The sequence below is a fragment of the Mus musculus genome, chromosome 18 (genome assembly GCF_000001635.26).
Source record: "Mus musculus strain C57BL/6J chromosome 18, GRCm38.p6 C57BL/6J".
Taxonomy (NCBI): Eukaryota; Metazoa; Chordata; class Mammalia; order Rodentia; family Muridae; genus Mus; species Mus musculus.
In genome coordinates, this window is record NC_000084.6 from 69,978,873 (window position 1) to 69,993,828 (window position 14,956).

At 39.9% G+C, this 14,956-nt stretch overlaps 1 protein-coding gene across 5 annotated transcripts in view; it reads right to left on the minus strand.

The window, feature by feature from the left end:
• Nucleotides 1-258: 258 nt before the first annotated feature.
• Rab27b (RAB27B, member RAS oncogene family) overlaps nt 259-14,956 on the minus strand; it is a 162,503-nt gene continuing 147,805 nt past the window's right edge. For all 5 annotated transcript variants that reach the window (XM_006526364.2, NM_001082553.2, NM_001302799.1 and 2 more), the window contains 3 exons: nt 10,672-10,775; nt 8,040-8,163; nt 259-6,505 (listed from right to left, as the gene is read on the minus strand). In XM_006526364.2, coding sequence (XP_006526427.1) covers nt 6,316-6,505; nt 8,040-8,163; nt 10,672-10,775 — 418 coding nt within the window. In that variant the 3' untranslated portion in view covers nt 259-6,315. The remainder of the gene's footprint in view (nt 6,506-8,039; nt 8,164-10,671; nt 10,776-14,956) is intronic.

Here is a 14,956-nt window from a genome sequence, read left to right on the forward strand (position 1 = left end):
CATACAGCCTTCTCATTTTAGTGAATGTTTCCTTCAAAACTATTAGAGCATTTCAATAGAAAAGCTCAGCTTTGAAATAATGAATAAGAACATTTAGTAAGATTAATAATAGTCCCTTGGATGAACACAAATAAGGTTTACCTTGCTCCAAATGGATTGCATTTTTCATGTTGTAAACACTTCGTGCTGGTATCTTGCTCTCTACTTGCTATGCATCCAATATCGGCACACACACAAAATTGATTTGAATACACAGAGTACTTGAAGAAAAACATGTTTTTATTTGAAAGGTGTGCAGGTGTCATTAAATACAGGTGTCAACAACATTACACAAACCCAGATACCACAAAACCATGGGATGCTATGATTTCTGAAGCCACTGGAACTTTGATACAGCAAATAATGACCTGACAGCATTTGTCAGGAAGCACAACCTCTTCAGGAACACATTAAGTAACCCACACTTAAAGTCTTGGGTTACATTTAAATCATTAGACAAATCTGAGCTCTGTATAGAAAGCAGACAAAACAAACATGCTCAGGTTAAAAAGATGGAAAATATTACAAGAAAGTACACTGTTGAGATACCATGAAGCACTTCATTATTGTCAGAATGTCTCATTTCTGCACATAAAGTAAAGTGTAGTTTATTCTTCTTAAGTTCAAACAGAAGAATCTTTCAGACATAGAATTTTATTTGTACATGGGATTTCAACCAACCTGTAATATCCTACATTTGAATCTAATTGGTTTCCTTGAAAGAAATACAAGATGACACGTTAGTTGAAACAGAGCTCATATTTTTTTCAACAGTAAAACACATTATACATTTCCAGTCAAATGCAGTGACCTCAAAGTGACTGACTGTCCATTTAGCTGTCCTCCTACAATTAGTGTGGATGGCCATACTATACATCTTACCGTGGCACGTGACCCAGGATAGGAGCAAATTTATTATTCTTAGTTAATGATAATGGTGTCAGTCTATGAGTGTTTCCATTGTACCTTTCTTTTGAAGGTGACTTGAACCTTATGAGTTTCTCAAAGCTTGTTAAGCTCTGTATATGCAAAGCCACGTGGTCCTGAAGTTCTTATTTCTGGCCATCTTCCTTTCGACAACAGATTCTCCATTAAAGAGCATAGGGAAACAAGAATCACATGGAACAAAACAATAAGCATATATGACTGAGTCCCTTAACAGACAGTGTTTAGCAGGAGGACAACAGTTTCTGGTTAAATAGGGAATCCATTCAGTTAAGGCCAGATGAACTGGCTTCTGAGAGACCTACTAAGAATCTTGAAAGACCATGTCAGCCGAGGGGTGATAGCTGTAATGGTTAGGACCTCTCAGATAGAAAAGGAAGCAGAAAAAGAACATTTAAACCACAGGTGTTCTCTTAAGAGTTGACACCCTTTTAAATAGTTCCATCATTTTAGGACTGTTTTACCTTGTTTCTTCCTTATTCTTTGATTAATGATCTTTCATATCACAAACGAAAATCACACATTTTCATGAAAATTACAAACATCATGAAATTACAAAACATCTCAGCCATAAACTGTTGGTGCAGAGGACATTTCTATAAAGAATCTCTAAATGTTACTGCTGGAAAATTTAAAGTAATACTTTATTAAGAATATCAGATTCATATGTAGTAAAATATTTCTAAGTATCCTAAATATTTGGTAGTCATAAATTTTCTTTACTTAGTTATAAGGGCATAAAATCCACTAAGCAGATAAGAATAATGAGGAAATATTTTTCATGCGTGGATTTAGTCTAAAAATGATAACTCTTTTCTTCCTCCACCTAAGCCAACCTGTCGCCATCTTTATTTTCTCCTCTATTGAAAAGCTTGACTTAGCTAGCTGTCACTCTTATTTCTGTTCATAACTTTTGATCAGCAATATCATCGTGGTTGGACACCATTAAAGAATTCAATGACAATTTTTATAACATTTTCTCTATAGCCAGCAGTGCTTGTCATTTCTATACTATGAGACAGGCACTGAGATAACACTCTAGTTACTACTCCATTCTTAATGTCATGTCTCAGATCTCTGAAGGCATCTTAGAAATGAGCTGACATCACCATGGTAGAATATCAAGAGGGAAATACAATAGATTCAATTCTTAGGCAGCTATAGCTAGTTTCTTGACATCTTTAAAAAATGATAAAGCATTCTTTAAAATACTCAGAGTTACTAGGCCACTTTCAATGTTGTAAAGCTTGGTAGTACGAGATGAAAATCAGGTTTTCTATCACTTTGGCTAATACTAGCTCCTCCTCTCCCCTTCACCCTCTCTGTTACCTGAGGACCAAACCCAAGTTCTCACATCTACTATTCAGAGGCCCTGCATCTTCCTTGCCCATCTCCAGACATTTTAGAGAGTTACTACACATGTCAGCAAACCAAAGGTTAGAAATGTTTCTTATCTATAGGTTGAATGTTGGAATATAACTCTAAAGTCCTCTGAGTGACAAATTGTCCTTAAATATTGGGTATGATACAAAGCAAGGAAGGCATTTTTTTCTCTAAGAGAAGAGAGGTACAGAAGAGTGACTGGTTCCCTTCACAGGCGCTTTCAGGTTGTTCACCTTCTCTAGGAACACACTGCATCTCCACACACAGCTGCCTCTACCTGGTGCTCCTGCGCACTAGTTGAGAAGATGCCCCAGGTATGTATAATCTGCTGATTCCCAATAGACTCACTCTAGAGTTTATATCTCTTTGCTACAGATTTTAATGCTGTCATGTAGTTATTTATGGATAAGTTTCTGGGTTTTTTTGTTTGTTTTGTTTTGTTTTTCACACAAAGGACAATTAAAATCGATTAGAAGAATGCTTGCCCTATCATCATATCTGTAGAGGTTAGCAATCAATAAATCCACAGTTAAAACAAAGGCACCTGTGGATGCATAGAAAGCCTTATCTGGTTAAAAATTAACAGATTACATACTTTAGAAAATGCTAGTTCTGTGGGGTTAATTAGCAGTAAATTATTAGTATATTGACTTAAGTAGTAAAGTTTGAATGTTGAAACCATTATGGAGAGATCCAAGTTCATTTCCCAAGACACAACATTTTCTCTTCTTGGTCACAGCTAGTTACCACAGTCAGAACAAGACCAGAACTATCTTCTCAGGCCTGTTTTATAGATTTTTCAGAAGACCATTTTTATATAAGATTGAAATAACATTGTACCAATTTGTGGCTAATTTTCAAGCAACTGCTTTCTGTGACAGGTTAGGAGAACGTTGCAATAATCTCCAGATGCCAATAATGTTTTTGCATCCTTTGCTAACAATATCCGATGGGTTCAGCCATACCACTGTCTCTGTGAGGCTCTTCAGAGACATCAGATTAGAGAGAATGAGTTATGTGCTTGGAGACAAAACTGGTCACAGAGGAGTTTGAGGCACTGAGTTCAGGCTGTGTAAGCATCAACCAGTGTAAACACTCTAGACTTGGCGGCTGTAGCAGAAAGAAGTACCATGTACACGAGATACCTCGGAAAAATACAGTCGGTTCACTAAAAGCATTTGGGAGGTAATTATTAAGAGAAAATATCTTAGCTACAGATAAATGTTGTGGTGGGATAAAAGAGATACATAGTTCTTGAAAGTAGAAAAGTCATGGCACCAGATCAATTCAAAGTTATATAATGAAGTATATAGAACTAGAATCTGAATATCATAGGAGAATAATGTTTTAACCATGACCAAATAGATTTCCAGGTTGGATGTCAAAGTTTACAGACAGAAGTATTTCTAGACCAAGAGTTTAATAACTAGAATATTTTCATTTTTGGCAGTTTGAAATGTCAACCCTCTTGAGCTTATTACCCAATACCTGTAACTTTTATTTATTTATTTTTTTAAAGACAGGGTTTCTCTGTGTAGCCCTGGCTGTCCTGGAACTCACTCTGTAGACCAGGTTGGCCTCAAACTTAGAAATCCACCTGCCTCTGCCTCCCAATTGCTGGGATTAAAGGCGTGTGCCACCACTGCCCAGCGATACCTGTTACTCTTACAGGCACATTTTCATATTTACAGGCATCATTGCCCTCTGCTTCATGCTAGTTAGCAATGATGCTCTTCAAACAGATCGTGAAAAATACTTATTCTGACAATGAAAGACTCTTGCTTATCTTTGTATAAGCAAGCCAATTATGTAGCTGACTATGTAATTGGACCACAATGATAAACTGGGAGATGGAGAGATGGAATCCCTTCAGCATCATAGGGCTCACCATTCTCTGTTATGGAAATACTGGTATGACTGGAATCAAAACCGGAAATAGATGTAGGAGAGCTCACGACATTCACCAGATTTTGCCATAGCCCTGGTCATTTCTTTTCACTTTGCTTCCAGAAGACAGGTTGCAAAAACTGACTGTTAGCTTTCTACCCTTATGGCACAGACATTGAGACCATGAAGAGCATTGTAGACAGTGAGAATTGAAAGGAATCCTAACAGAGAATGACTTGTACAAGCTGGGGTGCTGTGCTATTGACACTAAGAATTGTACTAAGGGTGAATCCCACCTAAACCTCCACATCATTTTTTGGTAGACATGTCCGTGGATCTGTCTGACTCAACAGCTGATAGAGGTCATTTGGAAGAATTGGATATGACGCTAGATTTTACTTTGTAATATTTGTAACTTTTAAAGGAGGCAAAGTATGCAGAAAGTTTGAGACTGAAAATGTTTCAAAGAATGAGAAACTATCCTGTCATGCATTTTAAGCTCACTACGAAAACAGAAAACTCGAAGCAGTTTGTCTTTGTTAACAGTATATTATTGGCTTTGTTATTGGTAAAATTGATTGACAATTTTAAATATTATTTGATAAGATTAACTTATATGTATCCCAAATTACAATTAATAAAAAGTAATACAACATGAGTTTTCACAATGATAAGAAGACCTGTGATTAATTCTATAAGAAAAAAAATAAGATAGCATTCAGGAAAACAAAACAAAACATTGGCTATAGTTCTGCTGAGCTGAGACGCAGATCCATTCTTGCTAATTTCTTAGGTACACCTCAACTATAGCTATACTTCTTCCTGGCAAAGTATAAAGCATTATAATAAAGAATGTGGTATCAATTTTTGGTGATTGGTGGCATAAAAGTTTCAGGGTGAACATAGTTATTGGTCCATAATTACTTTGCTGTTATTGACCCATGAACACACCTTCATTTCTGTAATGTCTTCAAGGCAGGCATTAAGTGTGGTCTAGAGGAAAAGTAAATTTAGAATTTCTAGTGCTTTTCTAAAATGAAGTAAAAGCCATAATTAACAATCACTGTTTTCTCTCAACAACAAATCATATATTTAGAAACTGTAAGACTAAATCTTATGTTTTCTTAATTTCACTTGTAAGTTATTTACAATAAAATGTCTTTTTTTTTTTCTTATGACTCTTTCTAAGAATTTGATAAAAAATAAAAATAAAATGTGAACTTGGGTACCATCAGAAACGATGTTAAAGGTTTGGATCATTTGACTAGGAGCCTTTGAAGGCATTGCCAATCCCAATGGGTGATACTAGCTTCTAATCTGCTTCAGTGTCATTTGTCTAAGTAACTCTGTCTCTCAGACTTATCTCAAAGATCCATTTCATCTAACTTGTTCAAGCATCTTATTCCCATGTTTCATTTTCTGCCAGGGAATTTCCATCCAAGGTCCTATTCTTGTCTCTTTGCCATTTATTAGGAATATAAAAATGGCATAATTACACAAGTTCCTACAGAAGCCTGCCATTCACCCACCCACGACTTTACCAGTAACTCAGAACAGGTTACTGGGCAGACACAGTCATTCTTAATAAGTCACAGAGAATTCTTTGTTATGTATCCATTTTTAGGAATATGTCTTCCCCAGTGCAAATATAGAAGTGTGAGTCATACTCCACATAAGTAGATGAAAACAGAAATCATCCTTTTATATCCTCCCTTTAATTAGACTCTTCCTCTCTCCACGCTGGCAGTAATATGTGCTTTCATTTAAAACTCACCGATACTTTTTTTCCCCATATATACAACCTTATAAAAATACAACTGGGCATTCACAACAGTGAGATCACCTTAGGACAACTTTGCCTTTTTTGTTTGGAAGGGACTCGGGATAACAGTACAGTTCTTTCAACACTATGACTACTCTGCTTTATTAAAATAGATTGGGGTCAGGGGAGAAAGACATGCCATTGCTCATGAGCTACTGCTCAATGACAACATCATGGTTTGACATTGTCTCAGGACGTCGGACTTGGGTGGGCTCTCCATCACTGGTTCCTCTGAGTGTCTAGCAGGCACATTTCTTTTCTGCTGGCTTTTCCCCATCCAGCTTTCCAGAATTTCCTCCATTGACAGTGTCCGGAACCTGTGTCTTCTCTACACACTTTTCCATTCTCTTCATGATTAAGTCCAGAAGCGTTTCCACTGACTTCTCTACATTCTGTCCTGTAGCTGCGCTTGTTTCGAAGTATGGTATGCTAGAGTAGAAAAATGAAAAACAGAGTTTTCAAACTGACCCATAAAATGAATCATATACATGTGTGTGTGTGTGTGTGTGTGTGTATCACAGAGAGATTAACCTTAGCTAATTAGCAAATGTATTACTCCACGAGGTTATCATATTTTATTACTATCCATACTCTGTCATTCTTCAAGAATACATTGTTATCATCAATAAACACAGTCACCATATTGGTACATTTTGAATTTAAGTATATTCTTGAATAATGCAGATAGTAATATTCTCACACAAGATCATTTTTGAAGGAGATTTGGGTTTTACTTTTAAATAATATTTTGTTTTTATTTATGTGTATATGGACATATGTGTGACTGTGTATGTGAGTCTGTATGTGTGCACACTTGTGCCTACACACATGCTCATAAGAAAACCAGAAGAAGGTGTCAAGTCCCCTGGAACTGGAGTTACAAGTGGTTATAAGCCACCTGACGTGGATGCTGGGAACTAAAGTAGTCCTCTGAAAGAATGCCAATTGTTCTTAATGACTCAGACATCTCTCCAGTCCCAGAGCTGAGGCTAATTAAGGGCAAAGAAGTCTGCAGTGAGATTCTGTCTCCTAGAACTGACAGCGAAGCTACACCCATGATACCTCAACAATATAGATGCCGAAATAAAAGCTGGGAAATGACATCACTATTTGAAATGTCCACATTGGTAGGGAATTTGCATAGGGCCACACCCATAGAGGAGGAGCTACAGTCGATTAATGACTGCCAAGAGAAGATGCCTGAGAGATGAGCATCCTAAATGGTTATCCCAGTAGGTCAGTCTCACTGCCCCAATATACACACAGGCAACACTAAATGAGCTGAGCAAGTTGCAGTTATATGTGGGAAAGCCATGTAATTACATTTTAATTTTTAAGGGTTTTGTTCTTTAAGAACAAAAGTTCTGGCATAAATTTAAATTTAGTACAATATTCAACAAAAGGAGAGGCACCGAGGAAAAACCCAACTGTTACCAAGGGCCTCTCAAGAGGAACTAGTTTCTGAGAGATCAGAAGTGATACAGGACATACAAGGGGATGGCATGCATTGTATGGCTGGTAATGAGATATTAGGACAAGTTTTTGCTGGCAAGTTGGAAACTTTTTTATTTTTTTTATGTATACAGCATTCTGCCTGCATGTATGTGTGTGTGTGTGTGTGTGTGTGCACGCCCGCATGTGTGTGCACGTGCGCACGTGCATGTGTTTTGTATGTATGTATGTATGTATGCATGCATGCATGTATGTATGTATGTGCAAGCATGCCCCCTTGTGAGTCTCATTGTTGTTCACTGAATCTGACACTCATCAATTTTTCTAGGTTGGGTGCTAGGGACCCAAATGGAGGGTCTCACTCTGCCCAGTGAATCATCTCTCCAGCCTGCAGAGTCTTTGAACTCACCATGTTTTCTGATTCAAGGGCATTCCTTCACCTATCTACTCCATGGCTCTATTTCATCTCTGTAGAAGGTCAGATGGTTCCTGGTGAAAGAGCCTGACTTACCCATATTTTTCAGCCAGCTCCCGTGCTTGCCGTTCATTGACTTCCCTTTGGTCTGGCAGGTCTGCCTTGTTGCCAATTAATACTATGTCTGGGTTTTCACAGTAAGCATTTGCCTGCAGTTGACCTTGGTAAGAAAGCAGAGGGAAACTGAGTCACAGACGACTGATGCCAAAGGCTCCCAGATGTCATGTACTCCCGGATTCCTAACCCAGTTGGGCATCTGCAGCTTTGTTGGCTACTAGTACTGATCAGCCTTGTAATCTCTCCTCAATTATGTTTTTTTTAATCTATAAAGTGGAGATGATACGTCACAAATTACAGAGAGTCACACTGACAGACAGGCACACAGGAAGCACCTGAATCAATGCCTTAAACACGCTTTCCCTATACCTGTGAAAGTCCCCTCTGACTTAGGATATAAGTGGGGATGGTAGAACATGATTTGTTTGTTCCATTAGATCTCTTCCCTTCTTCCCTTCTCTTCCCATCACAGTTATGATCTCTGAAATGGACAGGCTTTGAAAAACCAGAAATTCATGCAGAAACAAGTCGAACCTCTCTCTGTCTCTCTTTCTCTCTTTCTCTTTGTTTCTCTGTCTCTGTCTGTCTGTCTCTCTCTCTGTGTGTTTGTGTGTGTCAATGTTTGTGTGTGTGTGTCTTAATAAGTAACAAAGAAAGGAATGAAAGAAGCTTGAAGGAAGAAGAGGAAGGAAAGTATGAAGTGAGAAAAGAAAATGAAAGGAAAGCAAGACCAATCCACCTTGTTTTCCACCTCATTACGGCCTGCTATGTGTCATGTAGCCAAGATTGGAAGAAGTACACAGATTTATTCGGTAATATCGATGATCAGAGTGTTAAAAACTCAGAGGTTATTAGACACAGCAATTAATTATCTTAAATCCCAATGATATCTTCCCGGAGACTTGAGGGAGAGGGCCATCTGCCTTCAAAAACAGCAAACAAGCCATTTTCTGAAAGAATCTAATCTTATTTCCTGGTCTCAACAGAATCTAATCATAGGTCCAGAATTTGGATAAGGACATACAACATTCAAAGGAAATAAAGACAGATCCTAGGGCAAACATTAATTTGGAGAGTCAATTAAGAAAGGCAGGATTTGTTGATATTTTCCCTATTGGCTGCAACTGGTTACTGAATTTACATTCAAAGCACAAATAAAAATTTACCTATCATTCTATTTAGTGCATTATTAATTTTCTATAATGTGTTGTGATAAATAGAAATGTAACAATATAGGCATAGGTGGAAATAGCTAGAGGCTGAACATCTATGGAAGTGCCAGAAAGAACAGAACATTGCATTGGAACAAAGGGGTGGAGCCTTTTCTTTCTCGGTACATGCATGCTCAGCTGGAAATAGTACGTGACACAAGTAAATGTAGGAATCTGTAAAGATGTTGGGTGGTGACAGTGCCCAAGTGGACTGTTTAGTGTTGCAGGGACACAGAGTGATGGCAAGTCTTCCATTAGGTGGAGCAGCAGGTCAGAAAAGGCCTCTCCAAAGAGAAACATAAGATCTAGCAAAATCTTGGGAAGGAAGGAAGTATCATGGGACTGTCAGCTACAGACATGAAGTCCAGGCAGAGGGGAAGACAGGGATAACTGTTTCCAGGCAGGAGTGGGCTTTGCTGACCTGGGAGTCTGTGTGGCTGAGGGCCAGTGATTGGAGCCTCTGGAAGAAGGAACAGAGAAGATAGCCAGGCTTCAGGGTTCATGATGTAGCTGAAGGACTTTGCCTTTTATTCCAAGCTAAATATGAATCGTAGACTCCGAGGACCACAGGAAAGGAGCTGGAGTAGAGGCTGGAGAATTTATTTGTTTTTGTGAGTGTGCATATGTCTGTACACATATGTTTATATAGATGTATCTGCACATGTACTTGCTTGCTGTTTGGACTGGAAATCATTATCATGCTATTCTTCAGATGTTGTATGTCTACCTGTTTATCTCAAGGATTAAATGGCTGTCTGGGAAGTAGAAATGCATCTTACAACTACTGGCATTTTTTTTTAACATGGGTTCCTGAGCACAAGTCTTCATGCTTATACGGCAAGAGTTTTACTGATAAAAAATATCCCATTCATCCTCCTTTAACAACAAATTGTTCAAGTAAAACCTAGCATGAGCTGTGTGATTCCTGCACTATGCCTTATCAACATGGCTGACTATTCTCCGGATTAGTTCTCAGGCTAGTTAATCCTTTCATCCTTGAACATGTCTAGGGGCTAGCATCGTCTCCCAGAAAACTTTCTGCATGTTCTCTGTGTCTTACCAAATCAAGTCTAATAACATATATGCTGTCTTTCACTTTGTAAAAAAAAAAATCTTTAAGACTTACTAGACAAGTAAAATTAATGCTTGCTTAACTAGAACACTAAAGACCTTAATAGTGAGATAGTCACATAGGCTTGCTCTAGGAAGAATGGCCAAGGAAAACAGTGTTCTAATACATGTTGTTAATTGACACAAGTCACCCGTTTGGAGATGATACAGGCTACACTATGCTTGTGCCTTTCAGAGTTCACTTGCGGCTGCATCCCACAAAGCAAATACACCAATAGAGTTGCTGAGTTCCAAAGAAGCTGCCCAGGTGTGCTACCCAACCCACTTACTCATCCAGTTTCTGACATTCAAGAAGCTCTGTTGACTGGTGAGGTCAAACATCAGTAAGAAGCCCATGGCATCTCTGAAGAAGGCAGTGGTAAGGCTCCGGAACCTGTTGATGAAGCATAGCGACTGTCTCTCAGTCCACAAACCAACAATCAAGGACAAACATACATACACACCATGTCTATGATGAGCCCTTATCATACTTGATGGACACATGAGACTAGGCCAGAGGGGCAGGAAGGGAAGATTTACTTGTAGCTGTTTTTTTTTTTTTTTTTTTTTTTTTTTAAGACCTCTTTCTGGCTTTATGGTGCCATGGCACCAATACAGAGTTACATTTAATCACCACCTGGCCATAGCAACCTCTTGGAATCATTTTCGTTTTGCCTTACGGCATCCTCGGGTCCACAATTAAAATCTTAACCTATTTATAGTGGATTTCAACTTAGGCTTTTCAGATTTTCTTGTCTGTGCACAGAAGAAAAGCAGACACATAATTAGGCTGAGAGTGACAGCCTCAGCGAGCCTAAGAAGTGAGCACACCACAGCTCAGCAGGAGCTAGAATTGAAAAGGATGGCAAGCTCTCTTTAAAGGACTCCCAAGGACCCCTTGGGTGGATGTGTGAATCCCCAATGGAAGAGGATTTGGGGGTATGAACTAAGAACAAAGAAAAGACCCAGGAGGTGGAGAGAGGAAGTAAGACTCTTCTCTCATGGCAGAGGACTGAAAATGAACTCTTGTACAAATGCTAAGATATACTCTCATGGACCCTTTCCCTGGCCCTGCCCTGACTTCTGTAGTGAAGATAAAGATGGGCTGGAGACTGCACACAGGGACCAGTGAAGGTGTGAAGTTAACAATGGAATTTCAGAAATGCACATCGCTCCGGACCAGAGAAGTAGGGATTTGCTCTCCTCAATGGTTTCCAAACTGTTGGTCTCTCATTTCTGCTTTATACGTATTTCAGGTTGGTGTTCTCAGAGTTCTGTTCTGGAGCCATCTCATTGAATGCACAAGCACTGGAGGAAGTCATTCATCTCCTTGGCTTAACTGTAGCCTGTACATTGAACAGCCCAAGATGTGTAGACTTAGCTTTTCGCCGCCTTTTGCACATGTATGTCAGGAAATTTCAGACATAGACAAAATTCAGGCATTTCTAGCATCACAGATCACAAACTAATCTGTTCTCCTTCCTGTCTTCTTTTTTAGGGGAGGGCATCCTCTTCTCTCTTCCCTCCTTACCCTCCTCTATGCATCATCAACGCACGCATTCTCCCTGGCTCATCTCCTTATACCGTATCCCACTATACTCACCTCACACCCAACATCTCTTACCCTCAAGTACCATCTTCTCGTGACCAGTTTTGGGGAACCCTCCTCTCTTCCTGTTGATCTTGTGGTTTTTAATGACTATGTACAGCTCGTAGGATGGCCTCCAAAGCACCTCACTAAGCCAACAAAACAAAACAAAACAAAACTGCTCTCTCATCTCCCCTTAGGTCTCATGTCTTGCTAATCTCTCAGTCCTGAGAAAGTTCACCGTTCCCCCGGGCTCTCTCACCTGCTGGTTATTCAGTGGGTTGCCTCCCACTACTCTTTCCTTTTCCTTTGCCTATCCTTTAGCCTGGATTACCCTCCCTCATGCATTGTGTATGAGTGTAAACCTAACACACCAGTGGATCTCTGCTTCCTCCTGGAGCCTTATGGGAACTGCCTCTTCCTGGAGGGCTCACTTACCACCTTCTGTTTTCCTACTGTTGTCCTGGGGCCATGCTGAGACTGACTGCTGTCTACACTAACCTGTAAGCTCCAAGGAAAAGGGAGCGGTGTTTTCAGTTTAGAATAAAGTCTATTTTCAATGCCCAGAACAGGCTATTTACTTATAAGGTGTATTTTGATATTAAAGAAAATAAGGAAAAGAAGAGTATGGTACCAAGATTCAATATTCTTTTTTCCTCCCACATTTTTTATTAGATATTTTCTTCATTTACATGTCAAATGCTTTTACAAAAGTCTCCTATACCCTTCTCACACCCTGCTCCCCTACCCACTCACTCCCACTTCTTGGCCCTGGCGTTGTTCCCCTGTTCTGGGGCATATAAAGTTTGCTAGACCAAGGGGTCTCTCTTCCCAATGATGGCTGACTAGGCCACCAAGATTCAATATTCTTACAGAATTTAAATAATGTCTTAAGAGAATTACTTTGAAATATGAGGAGAGAGATAAAGCACTCATTTCTATTGCACAGCATCACTATGATGCCAAAAGGTGTAGATTGTAAGTCGAAAGCATTGCTCATTTTTTAGCCATGTAGTTCTGTCTCTGCCATTGCCTGGGAGTTCTTAGAGATCACAGGGATTCTGTAATACGGTTCTCTGCAGAAAAGCTGAGCCCACAGAAATGTTTCTTATTCATCATACTTCTATGAGAAAACTGATGTTCAGTGTGTGTGTTGTGTGTGTGTTGTGTGTGTGTGTGTGTGTGTGTTTGGAGGACAACTGTGTTATTTTCCTCATTGCCCAGAGCACATACCAAAGCAATTAGAAAGCGTACTTCTTGTAGTCGTCCGACTGAAGCAACAGTTCCTTCACTAACAGCACACAGTGAGGACACTGTCGCTGAGGTGCAGCAGAACATCCTGGACCATGTATCCTCTGTTACCCTTCCTTCCATCACTCCCTGGAAGATTTATGCAACTGATACCCAACCACACGCCTTCCTCTCCCTTCTCATTTAGTCAATGACTCAGCAGGGTGGGAAAAGTTAAGACCACAGATCAAAATAGATCCCCAAGTCAGACACCTTCTTATTCTTTCTCCCTAGAGAGGCATAAGGGCTGGCCCCTTTATATTTACATAGGATTATGTAGTTTCCTGCTTTCCCAGAACTGACTCTTATCAATGACCATTACCTTACCCGGATTATACTGTCAGATGCCCCAAGGCATAGGGCTGAGGTCTGTGGTATTGTTTATGTAGTTGCTTAGCTACACCTCATATCCACAGCATACAAAATTCCCAAGGGATGAATAAGCCAGGAGTTACTAAGACAGCTCCTCCCATTCCCCACTTGCCCCACAATGCAGCTGTATTAGAGGACAGATGAGAGCAGTCGGCTATCATGCAAGGCTGACATCTCATGTGCGAGGACATATGGGAAGCACTTTTTTTTTCATATTGCCTCTTCAAAAATGAATTAAATTGGTCTATAAAACATACATCTCTGTGACAACAAAGCTGACACATGAAAGGAGACTCTTAGGAGGAATGACTTCAGAAGACCCAGCAGTGTTGAAGGGTGTGTGTAAATGGAATTCACAGTCAAAAAAGCTAACAGAGAGGGCCCCAGCACCTCTCCTGGCGTTTACACTCGCTGAAAGCGAGAACATTTTGGATGCATTTCAAAAATATGGGTGTTTACCAGCATCAGCATTGTAAGACATATGATGCCGAAGCAGGGGCAAGATGTCACCTACATATCTTTGCTGTCATTCTGCTGTCACTTTTACTTAATCTGATAGTCGAGGGTTTTATTGAATTAGGGTCTTTAACACTCGGAAACTTCGGGTCCCAAAGAAAGATGTTTTCATTGAATAATGAAATACCACTGCAAGCTCCAAGCAACCAAGGCTACTGGGTATTGTTTGTAATTTTGCATAGGACAGAAGAGCTGATGCTGAAAGACCAGGAGCAATTCTGCTCTTATGCAGCTCAGAGCTTTGCTGGGATGAGATGGCTACAAGAGAGTCAATAAAGAACAGTTTGATATTAGAAAAAAATTTATTAAACAGTGGCATAGCATTTATTTAGTAGAGTTATAGTGGTGGAACACAGGGGTCACTAGTTTTCAAAGGAAAGTGCGAGTTGCATACTGGCTTCACTGGGAAGGTGGAATTTGAGCCAAGGCTGGTGGAAGGAGATGGGGGAAGGTGGGAAAGATGTTAAAGGGCCTAGGCCTGAGGAGATGGCTCACTGGGTAGTGTACTTGACACACAAACAGACTCTGTTTTGGATCCTCAGAGCCCACACAAAGCCAGGCTTGGTAGTGGGCATCTTTAAGTGTTCCTTTAATGAGATGGGACATTGGGACAGGAGGACTCCAGGAAGCCCATGAGCCAGCTGGCCTAGCATGCACATCAGTGACTAGCAGGCAGAAGACCCTATCTCAAATAATGTAGAAGATGAAGAACTGCACTCCTACATCCAAGGCTGGCCTTCCCAGGCATGTTATGTCACATGCATGCTCATGGTTGCACACACGGGCATGTAAACATGACCACATATATG